The 26,597-nt window shown below is 36.4% G+C and overlaps 4 protein-coding genes across 4 annotated transcripts; 3 read left to right on the top strand and 1 right to left on the bottom strand.

Moving 5' to 3' along the window:
- On the top strand, positions 1 to 1,180 carry LOC132055704 (uncharacterized). The gene is made up of 2 exons (XM_059447651.1): positions 1 to 779; positions 877 to 1,180. Exons 1-2 carry the CDS (start codon positions 156 to 158, stop codon positions 958 to 960), a joined length of 708 nt encoding a protein of 235 aa, XP_059303634.1. The 5' UTR covers positions 1 to 155; the 3' UTR covers positions 961 to 1,180.
- Positions 1,181 to 3,334: 2,154 nt separating this feature from the next.
- LOC132055703 (probable xyloglucan 6-xylosyltransferase 5) lies at positions 3,335 to 7,153 on the bottom strand. The gene is made up of 2 exons (XM_059447650.1): positions 5,434 to 7,153; positions 3,335 to 3,808 (listed from the first exon to the last, which is right to left on the bottom strand). Exon 1 carries the CDS (start codon positions 6,825 to 6,827, stop codon positions 5,469 to 5,471), a length of 1,359 nt encoding a protein of 452 aa, XP_059303633.1. The 5' UTR covers positions 6,828 to 7,153; the 3' UTR covers positions 3,335 to 3,808; positions 5,434 to 5,468.
- A 6,725-nt stretch (positions 7,154 to 13,878) lies between these two features.
- On the top strand, positions 13,879 to 15,850 carry LOC132058151 (probable xyloglucan galactosyltransferase GT11). Its single transcript, XM_059450706.1, has one exon. The coding sequence runs from the start codon at positions 13,905 to 13,907 to the stop codon at positions 15,681 to 15,683; it is 1,779 nt and encodes a 592-aa protein (XP_059306689.1). The 5' UTR covers positions 13,879 to 13,904; the 3' UTR covers positions 15,684 to 15,850.
- A 2,458-nt stretch (positions 15,851 to 18,308) lies between these two features.
- On the top strand, positions 18,309 to 22,758 carry LOC132055702 (vesicle transport v-SNARE 13-like). The gene is made up of 6 exons (XM_059447649.1): positions 18,309 to 18,349; positions 18,547 to 18,659; positions 20,716 to 20,774; positions 20,865 to 21,053; positions 21,995 to 22,165; positions 22,415 to 22,758. Exons 2-6 carry the CDS (start codon positions 18,566 to 18,568, stop codon positions 22,565 to 22,567), a joined length of 666 nt encoding a protein of 221 aa, XP_059303632.1. The 5' UTR covers positions 18,309 to 18,349; positions 18,547 to 18,565; the 3' UTR covers positions 22,568 to 22,758.
- The last annotated feature ends 3,839 nt before the right edge of the window (positions 22,759 to 26,597 follow it).

Genomic DNA, 26,597 nt, shown 5'->3' with positions numbered 1-26,597 from the left:
GACGCCCCCACCCCGAACGAAGGTCAATCGTGCAAATTGCCCTGTTTGTAAAAAGGGGAATTTGTCACGGGCCTCTGATGTGCGAGTCAATTTGGAAGTAGTGTTTCGCAGTCTATGGAAAGTGAACGTCACTGATAAGTGAAGCGCAGCTTGTAATGGTCATGGCGGATCCCGATAAAGAAGAACAAGTCGCAATAACAGAAGCCCAGTTGGAAAACCTTAAGCGATGGGAACGTACACGGAATTTTCAATCTCTTTCCGATCCATCACCAGCCGTTTACTCTATGTTCGCGATCCATAAATCGTCCAGCGACTTCGCCGTTTTTCCACCGGTCAACCACGAGAACCTTTACATATCCACAAATTCCGTTAATCAAACTCATAGCCAGTCATCCTCACCGCCGTTTCCGTCATCTCCGTCGTTATCATCATCATCCTCATTTTCACCTTCCAATCGAGATAACGATGATTCTTCCTACTCATTCGCCGCCTCAGATTCTAATTTAGTGGATCCACCAAAATCTATTCCAAATAGTCCTCGGGCCCCAGCCAGAGTAGCTTATAACCACCGAGGGAGATGGTGGAATCTGGGACTACAAGTGTTGTTTTCTCGAATCAACGGCATTGGTATGTTTTCTCGAACGGCTGTAATGAGTATTTTCTCGCCTTTTGGAATGGCGGCAATCCTTGTGATGTTTGGGTATTTTCGCTGGCGACGGAGATTGATTAGAGAACAGAGTAAAGACCAACTGAGACGCACCATTAAAGCCAAAGATGAGGTCTGTTAAGTGTTTGCGAAAATTCCCATATCAAGTATCCAATCAGTTTTAACTAGTACATTCTTGAGTTATAATCTCCGATTGTTTGTTTTTGCAGAGAATAAATCAACTTCTAAGTCAAATAGCAGAGATGAATCAGGTATTTGTGGCTATGCACAAACGTAATCTGTCCAACAATTAGCTGAAATTTGTATATGTAGTAGTATGGGACAATGGTTATTAGCTACTACTGATGATAGGCACACTCATCGGAATCATGCTTCATATGGACTTTCTGTAGAATGATGCATGGCATTTATGAGGATGCCCCAAGTCCATTAACATATTGTGTATTATGTAGTTTAGAACTTAATTCTTACAAATATACTAGTATAAAATGGTAGAATAGTAGCTTCATTGTTTGTCTAGATACTCAATCTCTGAATCTCTCCAAGTTAACAAAATATGCAAAATGGCCGAAGATGTGACTGCTAACTAAGCATCATCTGTCCTTTTATTCCAGAGGTGTATAACACCTGAGACCTGAAAAAGTCCTTGATCTAATATCTATAAGCAGGGGTCTGCGTTCACTATTAATTCTAGGCCAGTCCATTCCTTTCACTTTGACCTTTCCCTTATCGCTTTCAACTTTAATCCTTCCTTTAGACTCATTACCTTATGCAACTGAACTGGTTGGCTCTATGTAATGGTCATTTGCTAGGTCGACTCACTCTACCAAGGGGCGACAAAGGCTGGAACTCATTGTAGTTGGCTTTTAGCCAACTACTATTATCTTTCTGTTTAACGTACATCCTGTAAACAGATCTGTATCTGAAGGATATCCCATATATTGGAAAACCTGCAATCTAAGATTGTGACAAAGAACAGCTTTAAGAATCAACTAGGAGAGTCGTGCAACAATGAGGAAGAACAAAATTGACTGTGAATTATATAGATTGTTAAAAAATATACCTACACCATCACCAGGGAAGAAAAGCACTATTTGCTAGTCCTTGGCTTCTTGCCAGTACTCTATCCATCCTAAAGTGAATGGCCTAAATCTGGTTCTTCGGCGTCAATCTCAGTAGCTTTCTAATGCGAGGAGGTGATTGTATTTTAAGTTCTGTTTTCTGTTTTCCCCAAACACAGCTCAGACACGTAGATAGTACTGTACATGAAATGTCCCATTTCTGAACTCCCGAACAATGAATGGAGGAAAAATTGAAAGAGACTAGCTGATTATTCGACATCAATCAACTGCAAGGTGTAACACCGAGTCAATTCCTTATATGGTCACTCAACTTAAGGATATTACCTACTAAAGTCATTTATTTTTTCTTTGTTCCTCATACTATTGCAGTTTATGTATTTGCCTTATAAAGTAACAAGGGTCAAAAGTCGCTTAAAAAAGAAAAGAAAAAGGGCCAAAGTAGTCCCTTAAGTTTGGACTTTGAGTTAAAACATCCCTTATTTTATTAACACCAAAAAATAATAGTCCTCAAAATATTTTTCACTTTCTTACTTCGTAAATTAGATTGTGTTCATCATATAGGTAAGTTCATAATGTTATAGGGGCCATAAAAGTAAAAATAAATCATAATGGTTAAAAGTGAAAAGAATGAAGAGTGTTAACGTGGAGGGTAAAATAGGTATTAAAATTTTAAAATGAGATAAAGGGAGTAACAACTATTGTTCGAAGTTGCGAGAGCTATTTAATTTTTTTAGCAGGGTTGTAGGGGGAAATAATTTCCACCCAAATAATATTACAAGGTTGACAAAAATAATATTTGAAGTACACAATGATGATTATAGAATCTCCTTATTTCATGTGATATCGAATGACTTATATTATTATGATGATATCCTTCTATATGCATCTATGTGTTTTAATTTCTTTACAAATACGCTTTATGAATAATTTTTACATATGATTTTTTCCCTGTTAGGACCTAGTTTTTTTGTTTGAAGGAATTCATGGTCTTCCTTATTAATTATGAATGTCCTGGCAACAATTTATATCGTAGAAGAAACTAACAACTAATTTAAACTATTTTATCAAAATAAAAATTACTCATAAAATGAATAAATAGAAAACATTATTTTATTGTTGAACTCCTAAGTTTCCAAGCAAATAGAGTACTTATAGGCTATTTCACATTCTTTTTTTAGTAGTAATAAAATGAAAAAGTTTTTTTCATTCCTAAAGTTATTAGTCACAATTTTTTGTGTGTTTCGTTACTTTAATACCACAATTAGAGTTGGACTAAAATTGTACTTTTTGTATCATTAAAATGTTCTTTGTCTTTTATGTTAAAGAATAAGACTATTTTAGTGAAAATGCAAACATAAGGAACTACTTTGATCCTTTTTTTTTTTATTTGTAAAGTGACTTTTAGCCCTTGTTACTTTGTAAGACAAATGTATAAACTTCAATGACCATATGAGAAACAAAGAATAGATAAATGACTTTACTAGATAATATGCTCCAACGATTCTATGTAATGGCATTGTAAATGATAATTTTGTGAAGAGCTTGTGGAAATATGATGGAACTAGTCAAACTTTGACAAAAAGGCTGAAGAATGAAAGAAGGTGTATTAATACTGGTACATTTCCAAGTTCATATAATAACTTTATGGTCCACGATCATATACCAAAAAATCATTAACCGAAAGAGAAAAAAGACGACCAAGAATTGCAATTATACAAGTGTGATCACATCCTATACCTCCCAGTGCTTGAGGTTGAGAGTGAGTAACAACTTATGTTGAAGCTATCTAGAAAAATTCTATTCATTCTATTTGATTCCAGCTGTTCTTTTGCAAGCACATCATTCATACAGTTCAAAAGTCATCTTGCTGAGAAACTAAAATGTTGCTAGAAATAAATAAACCTAACACAAACTTCATCCGTGGGAGAAAAATAAAACGCATTTCCAATCCCCATGTTGCAAGGATTGACCACCAAAGTATAACAACCAGAAGAAGCACGAGCACTTCATTCCAAGAGTGCCATTCTCATCCAAAGCAGATCAAAACCTTTGTCGCACCCTGTGGAAGATCCATAAATACTGTTATTATGGACGGTAAAAGGTCAGGAAACTTGGGAACTGTTTAGACCACAAATAAAAAATAGTGTATGAAAATAACAAATTCTGTCTATTACTTCTGACACAATGGTGCAGTAGAGAGAACAGCTTCAGAAATAGGAAGTCTAGACTAGCAGTATCTTCAGTTTCAATGGATTTGCATGACAGTTAATATGCAGCGCCTTAAAACCAACATCATCCAGACCAACTTGTATGGGACTAACGCGTAGTAGTTGTTCATATAGTTTAGAGTTTAGACATAAAACAGAGGGACTCAATTAGATACAAGGTGACTGAGAAAATCATTGAAATGATTTGTGCTTGACTAGACCAATCTGCTAGACAAACTAATTGATTTCTAAAACACATCGGCTACATCTCTCTCTCTCTCTCTCTATATATATATATATATCACAGGAAAATTAATTAGCACATTATTATGGTTACTAATATAAGATTGAAGTAGAAAGATAAAGCTCAAATCAAAATCTAATGATGAACTAGATAAGCCAATAATTTCTGGTGGATGTCTTGATGTACTATCCATAAGCAGATACTTCATAAGAAGAAAACAAACAACAATTACTATGCCTCAATCTCAATCTAGTTAGGATAGGTTATATCCATATAGTATATTTGTGAGGATTCATCACATACTAACCAGTTCTATGCTGTGGCTTTAGCCTACCACAATCCTCCTCCTTATGATAAGAAAAGACAATCAAAATAGACCACAAGCGATATAAAACATTTTGATTCGAAGACCTGCTAATCCACGCTCTCAATAAAAACAGTCCTCTAGACCAGTCGCCCTCACACACACACACCAGGCCAAGCCTAAGGTAAAGCATGCTTTTCATGAGAAAGATAAGGGCAAGTCATCAATACAACCAGCTAGAAGATGTCCCACTTCAGAGTAAAGAGGAGAAGGAAGAACTGCCAAGATTCTCAATCTCCCAACTCACACACATAGCAGAGTTTACAGAGAGAGGAAATAATCAACCCTGCTCTGTCAAAATCAGTCTAGCAATTAAACAAGCATTTTCTACAAGAAATTCCATTTTTACACTTCCCCACCCTTTTTTTTATTTGGGGTTGTGAAGCTAAAACGTCTTTTCACAAAAGGGCCCTGCTAGAGTTATGCCAATTAACACACATTTAACTACTTGGAAAAACCCAACAGCACCAAAGCTAATGTCAGACATTCAACTACAAGCCAAATTGGAGTTTCCATGTACTATGCTTGACTATCTAAAAGAAGATAGGGGGATGTCATTTACAAAACAGGATCTAACCAAAAATATGCTGCTAACTCAGGTGGGAGGAGAAAAGAAATGAATAGTGATTGTGCATCAACAATTTAACAGTTATGGTAAACATAAAAACTAATGAGAAACTAAAATCACATCAACACATTCGGAGTACAAGTTATTCAAGAATGGCCGAAACACAATTAGGATATGCGGTACGGTTAATCTGGTTCAAGAAGTAGCATGATGCAGAAGGAGCTATGACATATTTACATTACTGAGTGTGTTACAGATCTAACCTACAAATTCAACAAACCAAAATGATGTTCTCATATACCTGCAGATTCTTCTGTGCAGAAGCTGGGGTGGCCACTAGCTCTGAGTTTCTATGCTCTGATGCTTTGCATGTCGAACATCTAACTCATCTACATACTGCAGCGGATTATCAGTTTCATTCCTAATCCTTTTGATGTTAGGGCTCAACAAGCCCTTATGTCTAAACCCATACAAGTTAAGCACTTGATTATCTGCAAAATTGAAAGCCCTCTCCATATTTTTCAAGCACCTCTCAGCAGGGTAATCTCCATAGCTCCCACACGGCTTGCATCCCACAAAATGAGTCACAAATGGCCATCTCTCATCGCCCAAACCTGGATGATACTTCTCAATCATCTCCTCGTACCTATCAACTAACCCTGCCCAATATCCATGTAGATAGTAGGAATTCTCAATGAACACATTGTCCATCCACTGATCCTTCTGTGAAATCAGCAAGTATATCAATGCAGACTGATCATCCGCTTCAAATGTCGGTCTACCCTTTAAATTAGCAGTCAAAACCTTCCCAGCTTCTTCACGAACAGGACCTTTAGGCCCCATTGGTGCCCATGCATCCAACAAATCAAGTGACCACTGACAATTCCTAAAAAGAAAATTACCAGTGTTCACAGCAATCCATGATTTCTGATCAAACAATAGATCTGGGTAACCATGAATAACAAGATTGTGATCTTTATACTTAGAAAAAGGGATCTCAAATACCATATCAGTAAATAAAGCATCACTATCCATCCACCAAATCCACTCTACTTCAGGATGCGACAACATTAGCCTACGAATCAACGGCAATTTAGCCCAATACCCAGCCATTTCATTTTCCAAATGAGCTAAATTATAAACAATTTCAATCCCATGGATCCTACAATAATCAATTTTGTTCTTTATAGCTTTCAACAAGTAATGATCCCCAATTGGATTATCACAAGGATTTGGCGGTGACCCCGTAACAAGCAAAACACGAGGCTTACCTTGAACAAAGTTAGGAAATTCAGGGTTTTTCTGAAGCCATAGTTTCCTGTCTTCATCCCAAGTAGTAATCTTCGGGCCTAAACTGTAAGTCTCATTAAGGCTGAAAAAACTACCCGACTGGTCAACCGGGTCATCCGGGTCCTTGTCGGATCGGATCTCGTCTAGGATCCGGTTAGTCTCTTCGATAAGATTCGCGTTCTCAGCATCAGGTCCTGAGGAAGCTAGGTTGCCGAAACCAATAGTGCCACGTAGGACAAGGATAGTGACAAAGCCACAAAGGATAGTGATTTTAATGTTGTTGAAAGTACGTTGGATCTGTCGGCCACGTGGTAAGATGGAAGTGTTCCGGCCAGTGGTGGTGCCGCCGTTGAGTGTGGCGGTGGTGGTAGGGAGTGCTCCACCAGGTCTTTTCTCTGGACCCATTAATTTCAGTTCCCTATTTTTTGTGTAAAGAGATGAAATTTGGGTAATGGGGTTTTAGAGGAGAGGAAAATAGTGTGACATGAGGGAGTCAAAGGCGTGTGATTCCTGAAGAAGAAAGAAAAGAATAGACAGCCAGATAGGAAGAAGAAAGGAAGAGACAAGCACCGACGTTGGACTGTAGTTTTCTGGGGAAACTACAGTAAATTATTACTAGTGCTGTAATGATTTGTTTCCTTAATTTAGCTTTTGTGCCTCTGTTTGAGTTTAGTTTATTACTCAAAATCCCGCTGTTTGCGGGCTGGATTTAACGCGTCATTATGAAGCCCATGTTCTTTCTTCCTCAGTTTGTTGCAACTAACATTTAAATAGTCATACCCCCCTGCATGTTTTTCAAATGATGAAATGAGTCCTCTCTTTTGTTTGGATCACAACGATCTAGTCTTTAAATTCATTTATTATTTTATTTCATACCCACCGCTCCGCGGAAGAATTCAAGGAATAGTAAGATAGATTTAGAGCCTGTTTGGATTGGCTTATAAGTTAGCTTATAAGCGTTTTGTTTTTTTTGAGTGTTTGTTGGCCTTTTAAAAAATCATTTTGTCTTAAAATAAACTCAAAAAAAAATAATTAACCCATTTAACTTAGTTTATCTAAAAAGCGTTTATAATTTGAAAGCTTGAAACTTTATAAAAAAAAAAAAAATAAGTTGAACTATCCCAATTTATTTTTTCAAAATTATAAGGCAAATGCCTTTTGTGTTTATGCTCAATCTAAACGGGCTCTTAGTGCGGGCAAGTGGGCCTAGAATAGATTCTCCAATAGATTTTGACTTTCTAATAATAGAGGTAAAAATGTACTCTTTCAAATTAAAGTCAAAGTTGAGTAGATTAAGATGAAGTTTAGTTTACCGTTAATCTAGAAATATGGGTGTAGAGTGAATAAAATTCAGACAAACAGAATTTCAAATGCTAATCGTTCACAATCACAATGATCTCAGGAACACGGGAGTTCCACTAGTAAAGGAAAAATTAAAAGCTTTCAATCTGAACAATCAAATTATACTACTAACGCTTATTAATAATGCCTTATTAATAATGTGACTCAGTGAAAATTAAGCATCTAATTTCATATGATAAAAGTAGTGTTTTGTTGTCTTTGCCATCCATTCCATAATAAGTGACTTTTTAGGCTTATTAATAATGTGATTCAGTGAAAATTAAGCATCTAATTTCATATGATAAAAATAGTGTTTTGTTGTCTTTGCAATGTTATTACTCCATCCATTCCATAATAAGTGACTTTTTAGGTTTATACACACCGCTTAAGAAAGTGCTCACTCCTAGAAAATTAGAAGTGTTTTTACTAACTTACCCCTAATTACATGCCTAGAAAAGAAAAGTTTAATGATTCTCGATTATGTAAATAAGGGTCATTTTGGAAGAAGAAGATCAATTTCTTTTTGAAATCCTAAAGCACCACTTATTTTAAAACAAAAATGAAAAGCCTAAAAAGTTAGTTATTATGGAACGGAGGGAGTACGTCTGATTATTAAAACCTAGACACTAGTAAGGCATGACCGGCAATTCAAATCATAATTAAAGAACCGTTATTTAAGTATGTCAGTTCATTTTGAATGACCAATTAGTTTGCATTCCGTATCTCTCTCACCTAGAGCTGAATGAGATCTATGATTTAAAAAATAGTGGGTTCAATTGAACATGTAATTACATGATTCATCTGCCGCTGCTTATATAATGCTTAACTTAATCATAAAAACTCTCAAACTTAAATGTTAAGGCAATGAGAGATGAATGTAGTGTCTATTTGAATTTCGTTCTCCTCTATCCAATTATCTTATTGAAATACATGTAATCCTCATCGATTGTGTAAGGATCTTCAAAGAGATTTATAATGTCTTGGGTCACTTCACTCATTAAACCAATTGTTATCGCTTTAGTTCTAACTAAAACTCTTCTCTGTCATTTTATGACACTTAAAAATCTTTTGTGCACAATGCACACACACAAATATGAACATATTACACCAAATCCCAAAGTAATTGAGTAGGCTAGTGAATCATTTGTATTTGGATATATAATTCATCTTAATTTGATTAATTTTACGCCAAACATACAATCCACTGATGGACTACCGGAGTTCACCATATTTTGCGTAACGCATTGGGGAGTTTCAGCAATTGGAAATAATTAGGTTTGGAACTTGATGGACAATCATATTCATTTAGATCGTGCCGGCCTGTCTCACTTTACCATGTGCAATGTGCCCAAACTACCATTTAGATCCCATGCAAGTGCAAAATTATAGTATTATTTTTATGCACATTTAAGTGTCCAGATCCTTAAAAAAGATTGACAATAAATGGTCTGCTATTAGATCAGACAAATAGGGGGAGCAAGTTCTCGCAGCAGGATAATTGGCGTCATATTAGGTTAAGTTTAGTAATAGAAGTAGACCATTTTGACAGTGAATAAAAATAGTGCTGCACAAATTATTGTAGTTAGAAGGTTAGATCATTTGATACTATTTAATTCTTGTTGAAACGATCCTAAAAGACATTTGGAAAATTGGTGATAGTGGTACCTTAGGTAGTATGTTTTTCTTTTTAAGATTTACACATACTTTGGCTAAAATTAATCAAAACTCATGTTGAGCTACAATTTGCGGACCATTCTTTAGACAAGACGAAATACTCCTAGAACTCTTTGCCAAATAAATGTCCGGGTAGGTTTTAAAAATGTCTTGTATGGTCCATACTTCACCATTATACGAAAATGCGGACCGCAAGGACCACAGGAATGCAGTCACTTGTTAGAGAAATATTGTTCTCGGATACTTATACCTAAAGAAAACAGACAAAAATGGTGAATAAACAATTGATAAGGAACTACTTAAAGCAGTCAATTTAAATTCTACTCTCGTTAGTTCAGTTAGCTAATTTATAGCAATAAAAATGGTAAAAGAACACAAATGTCCATCGCACACAAGTTAATTATCCGTCTCTGCCTCCTTACTTTCATATCCCAAAGACTATTTATCCGGATGCTCTCAAACTATGATACCAACATGGTATCTTTTGCATACCATGATGGTATCAGCATACCATGTTGGTATCATAGAGGATCTTTCCTTCCTCCTTATATTGAATTGTGTGTTATTGGATTAGTAAATGAGTTAGAACAAGAGATGGGCCTCGCACACATGAGAATTGGGCTCCGTAAGCAAAAGTGATGAATTTGCCACCCTCCCTCCCCCCCCCCCCCCGGCGAGGTATACGTGAGGCCCAAAATATTATATGGAGAATTGTTTCAGTTCTTCAATGAGACACTTCCTCATTGAAACGCAAGAATAATTGGGTAAATAGAGGTATACGTGAGGCCCAAATTATTATACAGAGGATTGTTTCAGTCCTTCAATATGACACTCCCTCATTGAAGCGCAAAGATACTTGGGTAAATAGTTTCAGCCATACTAGATAGAAATGAAAGTTCACGAAGCGCAGGGCCAGGTAAATAATTTGCCTTATATGAATATTTTGTGTTAGATTTCATAAAAAATCAACTACTTTTAAGGTGTGCTCATGGACTGACTGAGGTAGAATTTAAAGAGTGGCCTAAATAGTTGGAGGTCCATTTGTGATGGTATAAACATTTTTTTGCACGGATTGCCCTTCGTTTGGGGTGGTCTTTAAATTTTGCCCTCAAATTTGTGGTCTTTAAATTTTGCGCCTTCATATTTGTGCGTCTTTAAATTTTCGCTTTGCTTGGAAAGATGAGCGAATACATGAAGTTCGGGGTTCGAACCCCGCTCGGTGCATAAAATAAAAAAATAATTTATGTGCAGGGCGGGGAGTGTATGCGGATCAAAGATACAATCTTTAAGAAAAGTTAAAGTTATGCGGATCGCATAACTAAATGTCGCCCTCAAGAAAGTCTCTGCCACCGCGCAGACTTTTAGTTAAACATAACTAAAAGTCTGCCGGGGGGGCATATAAAATTTAAACTTTGCCGTATAAGGCAAACTTTTTTTTTTTTTTCGAAAGTCTATTTTATTCCATCCAAAAAACTTTTACAGCACAAAGTTAAAGCTGACCTTCAACTGTACATGGTAAAATTCCTACTCACTAACTTGTATAAGTCAAACTAGGAGCAACTATTACATTAAAAAAAAAACAGCCAGTTTCAATCAACTACACTTAGCTAGGGATAGCAATTCATAGCAGCAAGAGCTCTCTGCCATTTGAAGTTGTTCCTGCCTTGGATGTGAATATGTTGTGCAATCTCTCTGCAAAGTCTATCAGGAAGAAACTGAGTATTTTGAAATCTGAGTAGGTTCCTTTCTCTCCAAACCAATGCCACTAGCATACCAAAAATGCAACAAGTAATGGAGCGTGGCACGATTTGTGTCTAGCAATATGTGAGATCCATTTGATTTCATTTTGCCACCCCATTCTCTTCTAGTGTACCCCCATACCAACAAATCGTACACTGCCGTCCTTTTGACGAGCATTCAAAATAAAGATGGGAAAATGTTTCTTGGGTCGCCTACAAGATGCAATCAGTGGCACTTGAATGCCAAATTTACCGAAGTCTATCAACAATTGCTAACTACTTTGTATTGCTGTGCAAAGTGTGAATTTGTATCCGGGATGGACATTTGTTGCAAAGATAATACTTTTCCATGTAACTTTGGTTTATATGCTTGAAAAAATACATATATATGCTTCAAGGCAAAGTTTGCCCATAAGGCATAAGTATGCCCCACGTCGCATAAGTTTGGTAAATCTTAACAAGTTTATGCCGATGGGGCATACTTTTAAAGGGCAAACTTTTATGACGGATTTCGATAAACTTGTGAAGGAATTATCAAAGTTATCTTAATCCGCATACTTATGCCAAGTCTTGCCCACAAGGCATAAGTATGCCGGTCCCGCATAACTTTGCTAATTAATTTCTTCACAATGTATGCGATGACGGGGCATAGCGAAATTTAAACTCGCCTTGCGAATTTTTTTTTAAAATTTTGACCGCGCGGGGGTTCGAACCCGAAACCCATGGGATTTAGCGAAGGGCAAAATTTAAAAATTTCATATATGAAGGGCAAAATTTAAAGACCACCCCAAAGAAGCAATCTCGCGAATTGTCTCGGTATAAATGGGTCCAATACCCATAGCATGATGTGTGAGCCTTGGGCTAATTCAGGTCCAAAAGACAACATCGCGGCGGTCTAGATGTTGGACCAGGGAACATTGTCACGGGCAATTCGCAAGAATGGCCTTACTTTGGGGGATCTTTAATTTTATTGGTGGTCTTTAATTTTTATCCTTCGCCTAATACCATGAGATTTAGGGACGAATCTCGGCTCAGTTAAAAAAAAAATTACAAGGCAGAGTTTTATAGCAAACTTAGTCCATTCGGCCCAAAGTTAGGCCTGCAGGCAGAATTTTGCCTGCTTCAGGCAGAGTTTCAAAACTCTACCTTGGGTAAAACTCTGTCTTGCGAATCCAAGTTCTACCTGGTGAATTTTTTTTAAATGTTTGACTGAGTAGGGGTTCGAACGCGGAACCTAGGAGTTTTAGGCGAAAGATAAAAATTAAAGACCAACAATTCGAGGGGAAAAAATTAAAAACCAGTGCATTTGAAGGGGGTGGTCTTTAATTTTTGTCCCTCAAATTGGTGGTCTTTAACTTTTGTACTTCGCTAAAAATTCCTTAGTTTCGGGTTTGAACCCCGCCGCAAAAAATTCGTGCGTAGAGTTTGGATTCGCATAGGCAGTTTTGGCCCTAAGTGCGAACTGCGGGGGAATTTGCAAAACCACTTTGCGATCTTTTTTTACTTAGTTGGGGTTGGAACCCACAACCTCGGGGCATTAGGCGAAGGACAAAACATAAAGACCACCAATTTGAAGGGCAAAAATTAAAGACCACCCTAATTGAAGGGTAATTTGCGCAAAAAAATGATTATAATCAAATTGGATCATTCGGACAAATGCCCTATTTTGGGGTGGTCTTTAATTTTTGGCCCTCAAATTGCTGGTCTTTAATTATTATCCTTCGGCACTTTAAGTGGCCGAAAATACCCCTGAGATTCTGAATCCCAGCAAAGTATTAAAAAAAAAAAAATCGCAAGGCAAATTTTCATAGCAAATTATGCGTATTCGTTAAGGCCTAACTTTTGTAGAAACCCAACAGAGTAAAAAAAAAAAAAAATAGTAAGGCAAGGTTTCATAGCAAACTATGCCTATTCGGGGTAAAGTTATGCCTTAAGGCATAGTTATATAGAAATTAAGTTATCCTACAGAACTATGCCTCGAGGCATAATTTCTATATAGAAGTTATGGCTTGAGGCATAACTTTACCCCTTGTCCGGCATAGTTTTGTAGGATTCTACAGAAGTTAGGCCTTAAGGCATAACTTTTGCCTGAATAGGCATAATTTGCTACGAAATTCTGCCTTGCGAAATTGGTTTTTTTTTTTTTGCCACGCTAGGGTTCGAACCCGAATCTCTGTGTTCATAGACCAGCGAATAAGGGCACTTTGGGTCATAAATTTTCATTAAATGAGAAGTAGGGACAAAAATTAAAGACCAGTCCATATGAAGGGCAATCCGCGCAATTTTTTTATTCTAATTACTTAAATAAACAATTATTGAATACCAGATTTTATATTAATTATTACTTCTACTAAAAAAAATGTGAGAGCGTTAGTTACAAAATTGTTCTTCTTCACACGCGGCCTAACCAAATATAAATTCAGATTAATCAAATTAATTGAGTCAGAAAGAGTGATTAAATTAATCATATGAATAGTCCAAACAGAACATGCATTTTTATAGCATCTTACCTCCCTTAGCTATCTTCCAAATCATCAAATTATTCTTTTTTTGGTCCTGATCAAAGCCAAAAAGTACCTTTTATGCTCCATACAAAACAGATAATTAGATCAAGAACATTTGTAAAGAAGATGGACAACTCCCTCGTTACGAGGTCTCGCAATAAATGTTGGTTCGTTTTATGCTCCATACAAAACAGATAATTAGATCAAGAACATTTGTAAAGAAGATGGACAACTCCCTCGTTACGAGGTCTCGCAATAAATGTTGGTTCGTTTTCTTCTTTTTGTTTGTTTCTTGGTACTTATTGCTTTATGGAATTGATTGGTCTTCTCTACATGGAGTTGTAACAACATCAAGGTACGAAGCGAATTCAATTGAATCCTTTCATCCAACTTCTATTCCTCCTCCACCTCCCCCTCATCATGAAAACGTTAACGTTAGCTTCAATTCCAATTCTTCAAGTATTAATAATGATGATGCTACAAACGACGATACGCAATCCAAGGAGGACGACTCATCCTCTATTGAAAACGACAACGTGGTAGTACCTGATTTGGCGGAACTTGAGAAAGAATTGGAACCTTTGTTAAGGAAAAATGAACCCCAAGAAGAAAAAAAGGTTGAGAAAATCGAAGAAAAGAAGGTTGAGAAAAACGAAACAAAAGACGATAACAAGGGACGAAAATCGTGTGAAGGACGATATATTTATGTAGCACAAATACCTAGTAAGTTCAATGAAGACATGTTGAAGCAATGCAAATTGTTAAACAAGTGGGAAGATATGTGCCAATATTTGGTGAACATGGGACTTGGCCCTGATCTTGGAAACCCTCAAAGGGCTTTTTCAAATAAAGGTTGGTTTACGACGAATCAATTCTCGTTAGAAGTCCTATTTCATAACAGAATGAAACAGTACGATTGTTTAACGAATGATTCTTCGAAAACATCAGCAGTTTTCGTGCCATACTATTCAGGGTTCGATGTTGCAAGGTATTTATGGGATGATTTTAATACATCAATGAGGGACGCAGGTGCAATTGAGGTTGCGAAATTTCTTAAGAAAAAACCCGAATGGAGAACAATGTGGGGCAGAGATCATTTCATGATTGCAGGGCGAATTACGTGGGATTTTAGGAGAGGTATTGAGGAGGACGCGGCTTGGGGGAACAAATTAATGTTGTTGCCCGAGACAGAAAATATGACTATTTTGACAATTGAATCGAGTCCTTGGAATAGGAATGATTTCGCGATACCATACCCTACTTATTTCCATCCTTCGAGTGATAGTGATGTGTTCCAGTGGCAGAACAGGATGCGAAGGTTAAGGAGGAGGGTGCTATTCTCGTTCGCTGGGGCCCCACGTCCCCAGCTGGAAGAATCAATACGAAGCGAGATAATGGAACAGTGCTTGGCGACTAGGCGAAAATGTAAACTCTTGGAGTGTACAGACTTGCACAACAAATGCAACAAGCCGGTACATGTGATGAAGCTATTCCAAAATTCAATTTTTTGCTTACAACCCTCGGGGGATTCCTTCACGAGGAGGTCTACTTTCGATTCAATTTTGGCTGGTTGTATACCGGTGTTTTTCACTCCAGGGTCCATGTATGTTCAATATATATGGCACTTACCGAAGGACTATACAAAATACTCTGTGCTTATTCCCGAGGATGATGTGAGGAAAAAGAAAGTGAGCATTGAAAATGTACTATCTAAAATACCAAGATCACAAGTAGCAGCAATGAGAGAGGAAGTGATAAAGCTTATACCAAATGTGGTTTATGCAGACCCAAGATCAAGATTAGAGACAGTTGAAGATGCATTTGATTTGGCAGTCAAAGGGGTTCTTGAAAGGGTGGATGTAATGAGAAAAGAGATGAGACAAGGCAAGAATGATAGTATGGTGTTTAATGAAGAATATAGCTGGAAGTATTATACTTTTGGAACTTTAGAAAAGCATGAGTGGGATCATTTCTTTTTGAGAACCAGCAAGGAGAAGTACTAAATTAAATCCTTTGTCAAAAGGCTTGCAAGTTAGGTGTAGTCTCTATCTTGCTAGTTTTGTGTAAAGTATGTATTTTATCTCATATCTGTTGTATGCCCTATAGAGTTTTTGTTTATAAAGATTTTATACACGGTTCCTTTGACATGGAAGTTCTCATTTCCTTACAAACTGTGATTCTCAAATATTCAAGTCATGTCTCTAATTTGTCAAAATTGAGTTCTTTAAGATACTCTAGGGATAGCAGGTTGATCTTCCCAAGAGCTCATGTCGGTTTGACACTTCGATGTCGGCTCTTCGCCACTTGGGGTTGTAGTATGTTTCGAGAGTTGGGTTGTTTGTCTATTAAATCGGTACATGAGTTGGGTTTAGAATGTCGTCACACAATTTGGTCCATATCAGGTCTGAGCACTAGAACATTAACAAGACCTTTCCTTAGTACGAGAGGACCGATAAGGATGCACCTTTGATATCAGTTATTGTGCCAACGGTTAAACGTTAGATAACAGGCTGAAACGTCTAAGTAGTGAGTCCACCCTAAAATGAGTGTTCTCCTATTCTACTTTCAGACTTCAACGTATAGATGGAGATGATAATGCTTTAGTTACAAGTTATAAACCAAGAGTATCACTAATAGATCCGCCCGGGTTAAGTTCACAAATGGCTTTCATAAGGGGTGGTGTTGATCTTTTGGCCTCGTTTAACCATTTTTCTTTTAAAATAGCCTCTGCTTTATAAAATTTGCTAGGCAAAGCTTTTGTTGCCCATCGGGCATAAGTTGTGGACATAAATTAGTTTAATGAACCTGCTCAATTTATCACAACTCATGCCTTATAGACAAAAATTAGAACTTATGCCTGATGGGCAACGAAAGCCTTTTGTTGCCCATAGCATAATTTCTAGCTTTTGCCTATAAGGCAGAAGTTAAAGATATTTCAAGACAATGAACCTGCTCAATTGACCACAAGTTCTATCTTATAGGCAAAAGTAAGAACTTATCCCTGATGGGCAATATAAGTTCTTCCCAACTAATTTTTTCAAATTAAGTTCAGGTTTTAAAGATTTTATTAAGCTAAGACAAAAATTCAAAACCGAACACGTTTGACGACATCACGCATCATTTACTAGGTCCGCCCTTGTCCTGATATGTCTTAACAGTAAAAAAGGGCTCAAGGAGCCCACTAACAGGGGTAACAAAACAAATGTTACAAACAAGGAAAACAACTACGTGGGCCCAACAAGTGTGGCCTGTCGAGCTAGCCCAACTCATTCAATGGAGAAGGACATGAGCTACCGCACAAACTAGAGCCATATTACATGTTTTTTGCGCAGATTGTCCTTCTTTTGGGGTGGTCTTTAATTTTTGTCCCTCAAAATGCTAGCAGGTTTTTAATTTTTATCCTTCACTTAAAAAAGTGGTGGAAAATATCCTGAGGTACTGGGTCCGAACCCCCGTTCAATTAAAAAAAAAAAAATGCAAGGCAAGGCTTTGGGAAAAGTCTGTCTTATGCGGCATAAGTTGCCTTAAGGCATAGCTAAAGTTATGTCAGCTATGGCATAAGTTGCCAAACATGTAAAAGTTTTGCCTTATAAGTAAACTATGCGGATGCAGACACCCCAGCTATGCCTTCAGACAACCTATGTCGTCTCGGCGGATGTTGCCTTGGCACTAAAAAGTCACGCCTTATAAGACGTCTACGGATCCGGCGAGAACTTTAGTTATGTTTTAAGTGCTTATCCTATGTCGCGTAAAGGACTTTTCCAGCCTTGCCTTGCGATTTTTTTTATGCCTGAGCCGGGATTCGAAAATAGAACCTCAGGATATTATAGGCGAAGGACAAAAATTAAATATCAACAATTTGAGGGCCAAAAACTAAAGACCACCCCTAATAGGGGCATTTCCTGCGAATTATCCGCCATATTACAGGATCATTATATGCTAATCACTTTTAAACTGCGCTGCTATAATGATAGTTACATCTATGATAATTACCATTCATATACCCTGGGAGACGTGTAGGTGCTACCAGTTCATCTCCCACAAGAGCCTTCGTATAATAGGCACTCGGTAATGATAAGTCGATAAACTTACGACCATCACGTATGATTATCGGCAAATTCATAATTTAACCTTGATAAGTTCAACTTTTATGATTCTTAACACTAAACTCATTATAATTTTAGAATTATGAATCCAAAATTTGATTTTTCTTTCTAAATTTTAGAGAATTCTGACTATAAATTTATATTTCATATAAAGAATGCTTGACTTCATTTTTCAGTTGAACCTATACGATCAACTAAAGATGAGTGCACCACCACGAACAACATGACTAGTAGTACCCATTATATATTTTCCATTATATATTTTTATTTACATAGTTCCGATTAAATTTAACAATAAGAGGTTGGTAAATATCTGACGGAGATCAAACGTGCTCACTTTAACAAAATTAAAGGACCAAAACTGTTAAAGTGATACATAAGAGACTATTTTGAACCTAGAGCAAAAGATAAGAAACCATTTTTGTCATTTTCGTCAAACATAGACACATAGTGCTTCATCTTTTGTGTTCACGTCTGTGGGTGACAACCAAAATTGGGGTCTCCAATAATACTTGTGCCACCTATTCTCCGATCGCCGGCCTCCTTTCTCCGATCAATTCAAGGTTCGTATCGATCTGTTCTCTTAATTAATCCTTATTCTAACAACATAATCTTCTTGTATTTCGGCTTTAATTTTTTCGGTTATCGAAGAATTATGTTCCTGTAGATTAAAAGGGATCAAAATTTGGTGCAGTATTATTTATGTAATTTAGAGAAAAAGATAGTAGTTTAATTTGGTTGAAGTTACTTTGATCTGAAGGTATTTCTGAAGGAGCAGAATGAGTCAGGTATTCGAAGGATATGAAAGACAGTACTGCCAACTTTCAGCTAATTTAACCAAGAAATGCAGCTCAGCAACTCTCCTTGATGGAGGTGAGAAAAACAGCGATTTTTTCCTCCTTTTCTATATAAAATGCTCTTTTAATTGAAAAATATGCATTCTTGTTTTCTTCTGAAGAGTTTTTGCCGAATTGTTTGATCATTGAAATCAAAAAGAATAATTGCAATAGTAAGTAGTATTGCTCCACATGCTGGATTACACATGGTGTTGTAAAACCAAGTTGTTGCCACAGATGGAAATAAAATGGAAATTGGTGGTGGTTACTGCTTTAACTAAAGTTGGTTACATTGTTTTGGTTATTGGGGTAATTCATTAGCTTTCTCGTAGCTTAGTGTTTTCCTACTGTCCAATTCTGTATATTTTAACTTCCGCAAATGGATGAGATTTTCAAACAACTGAGCAATTGGGAAGATCATGAAAATGGTCTTTAATTGTGGAACTTCCTTTAATTTGCCAAAATATGTAGTCTCTCTCTGGTAGTATTAACAACAACGACGACGACAACGTACCCAGTGTGATCCCACAAGTGAACTCTGGGGAGGGTGAGTTGTATGTTGATCTTACCCCTACCTTGTGTGAGGTAGATAGGTTGTTTCTGATAATCCCTCGACTCAAGAAAAGCGTTTTCCAAAAGAAAGTTTGATAAATACAAATACAAAAGTAAAAGCTATAGTGGAAATACCGTAGAAAAGAAAAGTACTAACAACAAAAATAGTAAAGATAACCCAAGTAAAAGAAACAAGAGTAGTAATACAATTGAAGAATGAGATAATATTAGAATACTAATGATATTGATAAGTCGAAGAGGGAGCGGACAAGGTGCTCTAAGCTAGAACCAAGCTCTCACACAGGAAAGGGAGAAATCGCTCGACTACCTACTAACCCACTACCCTAATCCTCGACCTCCATGCTTTCCTATCTAGGGTCATGTCCTCGGTGACCTAAACATGTGGCATGTCATGTCTAATCACCTCTCTCTATTCCTCCTCGCTCTACCTCCACTTTCCTTAGACCTATCACTACCAACCTTCCACACCCCTCCTCACTAGGACATCTATGCTCCTCTTCTTTACATGCTCAAACCATCTCGGCCTCACTTTCCCTTTCTTGTCCACCACTGAGGCCACACCCACCTTTCCCTGTATATCTTTGTTCCCGATCTTATCTCTCCTAGTGTGCCACACATCCATCCAAACATCCTCAGCTCCGCTACATTCATCCTCTCTGTTAGTGTTGCAATTGGATTTTGTGAAAAAGGCATCAACTATGTTAGCAGGTGTAGAACAAGACAGCCAAAACCTTACATGTGTGAGATCAAGCTAAACTAGTTTGCTTTTAGATACACATTAGGTCATTGTAGTATCTGAAAGTGATTTTGGCATTATTCTATGTGTTCCAGATAATATCACTACTGAAATATTGTATAATCTTTGTCTGGGATCATACATGTTACTATTTCAGCATGGAAGTAACTCGTAACAAGAAGTTACAGAAATACAAATCCCTATAACTCCGGTGGACTATGCAGGAGATAACATCCCCTTGATCCTATCGAACATTTACTTATGAAGTTAATTAGAAATGGATGTTATACCTCCTAATCAAACTGTTCAAGTTACTATATATGCATCCAAAAAAGGAAGTGGCAAGTCTCATGGCAGGGGCAAAGAAAGAGGGAGAGAGGGGATAAGAGAAGGGGGCCAAAATGAGGCCCATATAGTCCAACTCATGTTGGCGCACTCAAAGGGACATTGACAAAAACAAGAAAAGTATTAATACTAACATTCACTTGACGTCAACTTCCTGAATCCTACCTCAAAAACTGCTGTTAAGTTCCATTTCAACCTGTTTCAAATCTCTGTTACTGATTTCTTTTGTGTTCTTGTGCATCTTTTGCCATTAGGTTAGTTGTTGCCTTTTAGTTGCTTCTGTTACTTCTCAATCATGGGGCTCATTGACTTGAGATTACCCTATTTTTGCCTGTTTCGGGGACCTCTGTTACAGCTTTTCTGTATGATTGTGCCCCTTGACCATTAGCGCAGTTGTTGCTATTTTAACTGCTTCTGCGTCTTTTGGTCTAACTTGCAGAACAAAAGAAACAGAAAGTGTCTGAAGTAAAAGTTGGCCTTGATGATGCTGAAGCATTGGTAATTCATAAAGCTTTGGCCGCAACCTGTTTTTGCTTGTTTCTGAAGTAAGTATTTTGGTTTAGAACGCTCTTTTGTCCTCGTTTGCAGATCCGCAAAATGGACGTAGAAGCTAGGAGTTTACCTCCAAATGTTAAAGCCACACTTCTTGCCAAGTTAAGAGAATATAAGAGTGATCTGAACAACTTAAAAACTGAAGTGAAAAGAATCACATCAGCAAATGCAAACCAAGCTGCAAGGGACGAGTTGTTGGAATCGGGAATGGCAGATGCTAATATGGTAATCCCCTTCCCCTATCGTGCTTTCATGGTAGTCAGTTCGTAAAGGAACAATAAGCTGATCTTAATCCTTTATAGCATTGCATAAGTAGATTCTCATTCTTCACTTATTCCTTTCTTGTTAAACGTAGGCTGCTAATTTCCAATTGCTACTTCAATTCTAATGGCATGCTAATAATGCAATGCACAGACTGAGTATTATAGTTTTCTAGACATCTGAACCAATAGTGCTTCTCTCACATGGTATTACTTTATGGTCTATATTTCCAACTTTCTCTTTGGAGTCTATATCAATTTTAGGTTCTTTTTCACCCCTTTTTATGTGTCATTTGAATGGTTTCCTTTACGAGGGAAGTTTAATCAGTGTGTTGTTGTTTCTGTCAAGAGGGAGAATAGCAAATAGTGTAAGCTTCTATGCAGGTTGGAGCCTGTACTACTCCGTCCATTCCATTTTATAATAGAGGTATTCGATTGGACACAGGGTTTAAGATGTTAATTTGATTTGTATTATATTGATTGGTGATATTGGAAAAAAAAATTATAGTAGTTGAAAATTAAATCTGATAGAGTAAACTTCACATCGATTTAAAATCTAAACAGTTAAATGAATTTATAATCTTGAAATGTGAGTGGTATAGAATATGATTACTAGTGGAATGGTGTCAAATACTTTTGCAATGTCGCATGCAGGAAAGAATATTCATATAAATTGGAAGGGAGAAACACTCTATCACATAAAACATAAAGTTATAGAAGTTTCCTATGGCGATCACGTTGCTTGAGTCTGCTTTTCGAGCAAACATTTCCTTTATCAATGTACTGTCAGGATAGCTTATACTTGACAAGTTGATGTATATGAGTGAAAACTTTTTCACTTTTTGATTGACGCTTCACTGGAATTACACTCTTGTTTGATCTAAATTTTGATCCAACGCCATACAGGTGTCGGCTGATCAAAGGCAAAGGTTGATGATGTCAACAGAGAGATTGGATCGTTCGAGTGACAGGATCAGACAAAGTCGAAAGACAATGCTAGAAACCGAGGATCTGGGGGTCTCAATTCTTCAAGATTTGCATCAACAACGTCAATCTCTCCTGCATGCACATGACAATGTATGCCATCTTTTCATTTTTTTTTTCTAGCATATACCATCGGTCTGAACAGAATAAGAAACTAAGAGGAGGACAAAAGAGGGAAAACCTCCAATTCTGATGAGCCATAATTGTGAATATCTTAGATCATGTGGTTTGATAGATCTAATTAAAATTTCTTTTAGAGAAAAAGGTATCTGTGAAATAAGCTTAAGCTTAACCTTGTGTAAATATGAAAATGCAATGATTAGTAAGTTTCTTCCTTCACAGCTTCATGGAGTGGATGATAATATTAGCAGGAGCAAGAAGATACTGACTACAATGTCAAGAAGGATGAGCCGGAATAAATGGATCATCGGCTCTGTCATTGCTGTCTTGGTCCTGGCTATCCTATTAGTTCTTTACTTCAAGCTCGCCCATTAGCTCAATGGACGGCTTTCAGAATTTCTGCCGCTTCTCATTTGTTACAGAAAAACATGTATCTTTGGACACACTGTTTCTGAATTCACATGATTGTTGTTATGTCAGTTTGAGGTCTGTGTGGTGTGGTTTGCAAACCTTGTTTACATCTTATCCTGGCATTTTTCGTAATTATAAATTGCTGTGTTTGTCTATTACTATGTTTGAATTTGTTGATCCTTGTCTGGAATGAGTAAAATGTATTTAGTGTTGTGCACCAATTTAGTCTCTTTCCCTTACTTTCATCTCCTTCACCCTTTGCTTTAGCCCACTCAGGTACCCCCATTCTTTTTTTCCATAAACTTCTTTTGACATACTATTGGTTATCTTTCCAAAGGATTGGATTAGATAACAACTAAAGTTGTCTAGAAAACCTTTTCATCTGCAAGAATTGAAATGAGACGAATTATTGTCAAGAGTTTAGTCCCTCCTTTGCTATATTATTCATTAAAAGGATGAGCATTTCAGATCCAAGTCTAGAAGTAAAAGTTGATTGCCCTTGTGTGTACTTCATCCTTTCTCTCCCTTAAAAACCTATAAAAATAAGATTTGGCGTACCTGGCGGAGATTTTTCTGATATTGCTCAGAAAGAACGGACTAAATCAAGTAAAGGAGGCAAGCACCTCATAAAGCCCTAAGTGTTTTTGCGAGCTTACTAGAAATCCTATTTGTCTCATAGAATGGAGGATGTTCCATTCTAAGAGGTTCAGGCAGATATAGTAACTCCTCTGATATATACATTTTGCAATACACACACACACACACATACATATATAAACACAACCTTTTGTTAAACAAATAGCTATCAACTATTGATATTTATATAGAGATATAGAGAAAAAAAGAGAATATAGAAAAATTCAAAACGCCTTAAGTGCATATTTAGAAATAATAAATACAGAAACTTTATCATCCAGGTACAATCTTTCTAACTCTTATTTTACCTCTAAATAGTTATCTTGCATTACCCTAATGGGATAAATTTTACTTTTTGTTCTAGATGTCTAATACGATTTTCAGCTCTAACTATCTCGTCGTTAGTGAAAAATATTTCCCAATTAAGATTATTTCTTAAACTTAGTATCGTTATATTATCATGCAAGTCTTGGCGATGAACTATATCTATATATCTACAATATTCAGTTAAAAACTTTCTTGTTTTTCTAAGATTTGTAAGTCTTTTTCGAGTAAAATATATCATACGATAATTATAACTTATATATTTAGTAAAACTATGTTATCTCATATAATATTGTCTATGAACAGGTATAGCAGTTTGTCTTCTTAGTCTAGCAGAAAATGGTCTTCTCATAAATTGTTGTCTAAAATATAGGTTTAAGATATAGGTTTAGGTCCAAAAATCTTCTTGCTCTGATACCAAAGTGATAGGGGGTTAATATTATGTTGATAAAAAAAAAAAAAAAAAAAAAAAGTGATAAGGGGGGTTATATTTTTTGTTTCAATATAAATCTAGATATGGCTTGAAATATAGAGTGATTTTTAGCGAATATTTTAAACAATCTCTTGCTCGGTACTCCTCACTCGCTCACACTTGATTATAACTTATCATGTAGGTATATTTCTTATTTTAACCTATCTCCCAATTTTTATGTTTTTTTTTTTTTTTTTGGTCTTTTACCTGTCCGGTTATGAATCTTATTACTTTGATTAAATCTCTTTTCTCTTAATCTTAGTTCTTAATATCCCTTTTCTTTCGACCGGTTACCACGGCGAGACATCGTCCTTTATCATTTGGACATTAAAACGGCCTTTCAAACACCTAGAATTTACGGATTAATCCATCGAGTATATTAAGAAATTAAGAGAATAATCATATACTAAGAGTAATAGATTCATAATAACAAGTAAGTAATTACTCAAACATTATCAACATAATATTTTAATTAAACATGGAATAATTTACATAGTAGGGAGATTAAACATAGATAAAAATTTACATGACTTGAAGATGGAGAGAGGTTTCCCTTTCGGGGAACCCAAAAACTACTTCACACTGAGAGAAAATTACTGAAAGCTTAATATTATTTTTTCAAGGGGGTTTATATTACAGAAGGTTTTGCTGGAAAAAGGAGTTGGGGCATTGTGAAAGGGAACGGGAATATGGAGAAGTTTTTTGAGAGAAGTGTCAGATGTTCTCTTTTTCTCGATGATTTGCTTCTCCGCAAACGCTGCTATTTATAGGAGTCCGGCGGACTTTAACTCCGGACTTCAAATTTGTGAAGAATCTTTTGAGTTCGGTAGGGTCTCTTGGGGCCCCACGTCGTCACGTGAAACTTTTCAAAAGTTGCTTTATATTTTATCGTTTGTTGAGGTGTCCCGTTACTTTATTAAAGCTACTACTTTATTAAAGTAAATTAACCTTTTTACGAGATGTCGCTTGTCGGATTCTTCCCTTTAAAGTCTTCTTTTCTTTTCTTCACATGTCATTGTCTTGTCTTCATTTTTCTTTACGAAATGAGATTATTAAAGTCTTGAATGTGCATTTGTCTTTGTCTTAACTTTTTTTTTCCTTTCATTTTTCCTTTACGAAATGTCTTTCTAAGATAAAGTTTTTGTTCCGCGTATCACTTTTTTAATTTTTGTCTTCTTCATAGGCTTATTGTTTTCAACCTTGATGTCTTGACCCGGAATTATCTCAAGTCAGGGATGTCACCGGTCCATGGTTCGGATTTTGAAGAGATGATATTAATTTACGGGACAATGCATTTCAGACTCTCGAATCAAAAAGATGTAGACTCGGCATGAGTTTTGATTCGATTGCTCTACACAATTTGGACACTTAGACCGATTAATGGAGAAAAATAATGATAGAACCTAAAGAAACGGTGAAGACATTGGTTGAAAACAATAAGCCTAACAAAAAAAGACAATAAAAAGGTGATACGAGATAACAAAACCTTTATCTTAGAAAAGACATTTCGAAGGAAAATGAAAGGAAAAAAGACAAAGTCAATGACATTTGAAGACTTTAGTGGAATCTCATTTCAGAAAGAAAAAAGGAAGACAAGACAATGAAATGTGAAGAAAAGAAAAGAAAGACTTTTGTGGAAGCAATCCGACAAGGACATCTCAGAAAAAGAAGACCAGACTTTAATAAAGTAGTAGCTTTAATAAAGTAATGGGAACTGTTCAACAAACGGACGAAATATAAACGTCTTTTGAAAAGTTTCACGTGACGATGGGGCCGAAGACCAGGAAATTTGAAAAAGATTCTTCACAAATTAAAGTCGAGTTAAAGTCGCGAACTCATAAATAGCGGCGTTTGCGGAGAAGCAAATCATCGAGAGAAAAAGAGAATCGACACTTCTCTCGAAAAACTTCTCCATATTCCCTTCCTTTTCATGATGCCCCGATTCCTTTTTCGACAAAACCTTTTGTAATATAAACCCACCCTGAAAAAAAATAATATTAAGCTTTCGGTAATTTTTCTTAATGTGAGTAGTTTTTGGAGTTCCAAAGAAAGGCTCTACTCCGTCTTGGTCATCGTAAGTTTTTTTATCTATGTTTTACTTTTAATTTCCATTATGTAAATTATTCCATGTTTAATTAAAATATTATGTTGATAATGTTTGAATAATTACTTACTTGTTATTATGAATCTATTACTCTTAGTATATGGTTATTCTCTTAATTTCTTAATATACTCGATGGAAACACGTAAATTCCTAGGTGTTTGAAAACGTTTTAATGTCCAAATGATAAAGGACAATGTTGGCGTGTGCACGGGGTGTGGTTAAAGAAGAGGGATATTAAGAACTAAGATTAAGAAGAGATGAACGGTGTAATAAGATTGCATGGACGGAAGTAAAAAAAAAAAAATGAAAAAACATAAAAATTGGGAGATAGGCAGAAAATAAGAAATATACCTACATGATAAGAGGAATCAAGGAGTGAGGGAGTACCGAGTAGAATTGTTTAAAATATTTGCTAAAAAATCACTCTATATTTCAAGCCATATCTAGATTTATATTGA

The sequence above is a fragment of the Lycium ferocissimum genome, chromosome 5 (genome assembly GCF_029784015.1).
Source record: "Lycium ferocissimum isolate CSIRO_LF1 chromosome 5, AGI_CSIRO_Lferr_CH_V1, whole genome shotgun sequence".
Lineage (NCBI taxonomy): Eukaryota > Viridiplantae > Streptophyta > Magnoliopsida > Solanales > Solanaceae > Lycium > Lycium ferocissimum.
The sequence above is the reverse complement of the archived record's forward strand: the minus strand, read 5'-3'. Positions and strand labels throughout refer to the sequence as shown.

Bases quoted from the DNA above. Each gene is read 5' to 3' on its own strand.
- LOC132058151 (XM_059450706.1), top strand. From the start codon at position 13,905: ATGGACAACTCCCTCGTTACGAGGTCTCGCAATAAATGTTGGTTCGTT.
- LOC132055702 (XM_059447649.1), top strand. From the start codon at position 18,566: ATGAGTCAGGTATTCGAAGGATATGAAAGACAGTACTGCCAACTTTCA. The intron at 21,054-21,994 runs GTAATCCCCTTC...AACGCCATACAG, and splicing joins GAATGGCAGATGCTAATATG to GTGTCGGCTGATCAAAGGCA. The intron at 22,166-22,414 runs GTATGCCATCTT...CTTCCTTCACAG, and splicing joins TCCTGCATGCACATGACAAT to CTTCATGGAGTGGATGATAA.
- LOC132055704 (XM_059447651.1), top strand. From the start codon at position 156: ATGGTCATGGCGGATCCCGATAAAGAAGAACAAGTCGCAATAACAGAA. The intron at 780-876 runs GTCTGTTAAGTG...TTGTTTTTGCAG, and splicing joins CCATTAAAGCCAAAGATGAG to AGAATAAATCAACTTCTAAG.
- LOC132055703 (XM_059447650.1), bottom strand. From the start codon at position 6,827: ATGGGTCCAGAGAAAAGACCTGGTGGAGCACTCCCTACCACCACCGCC.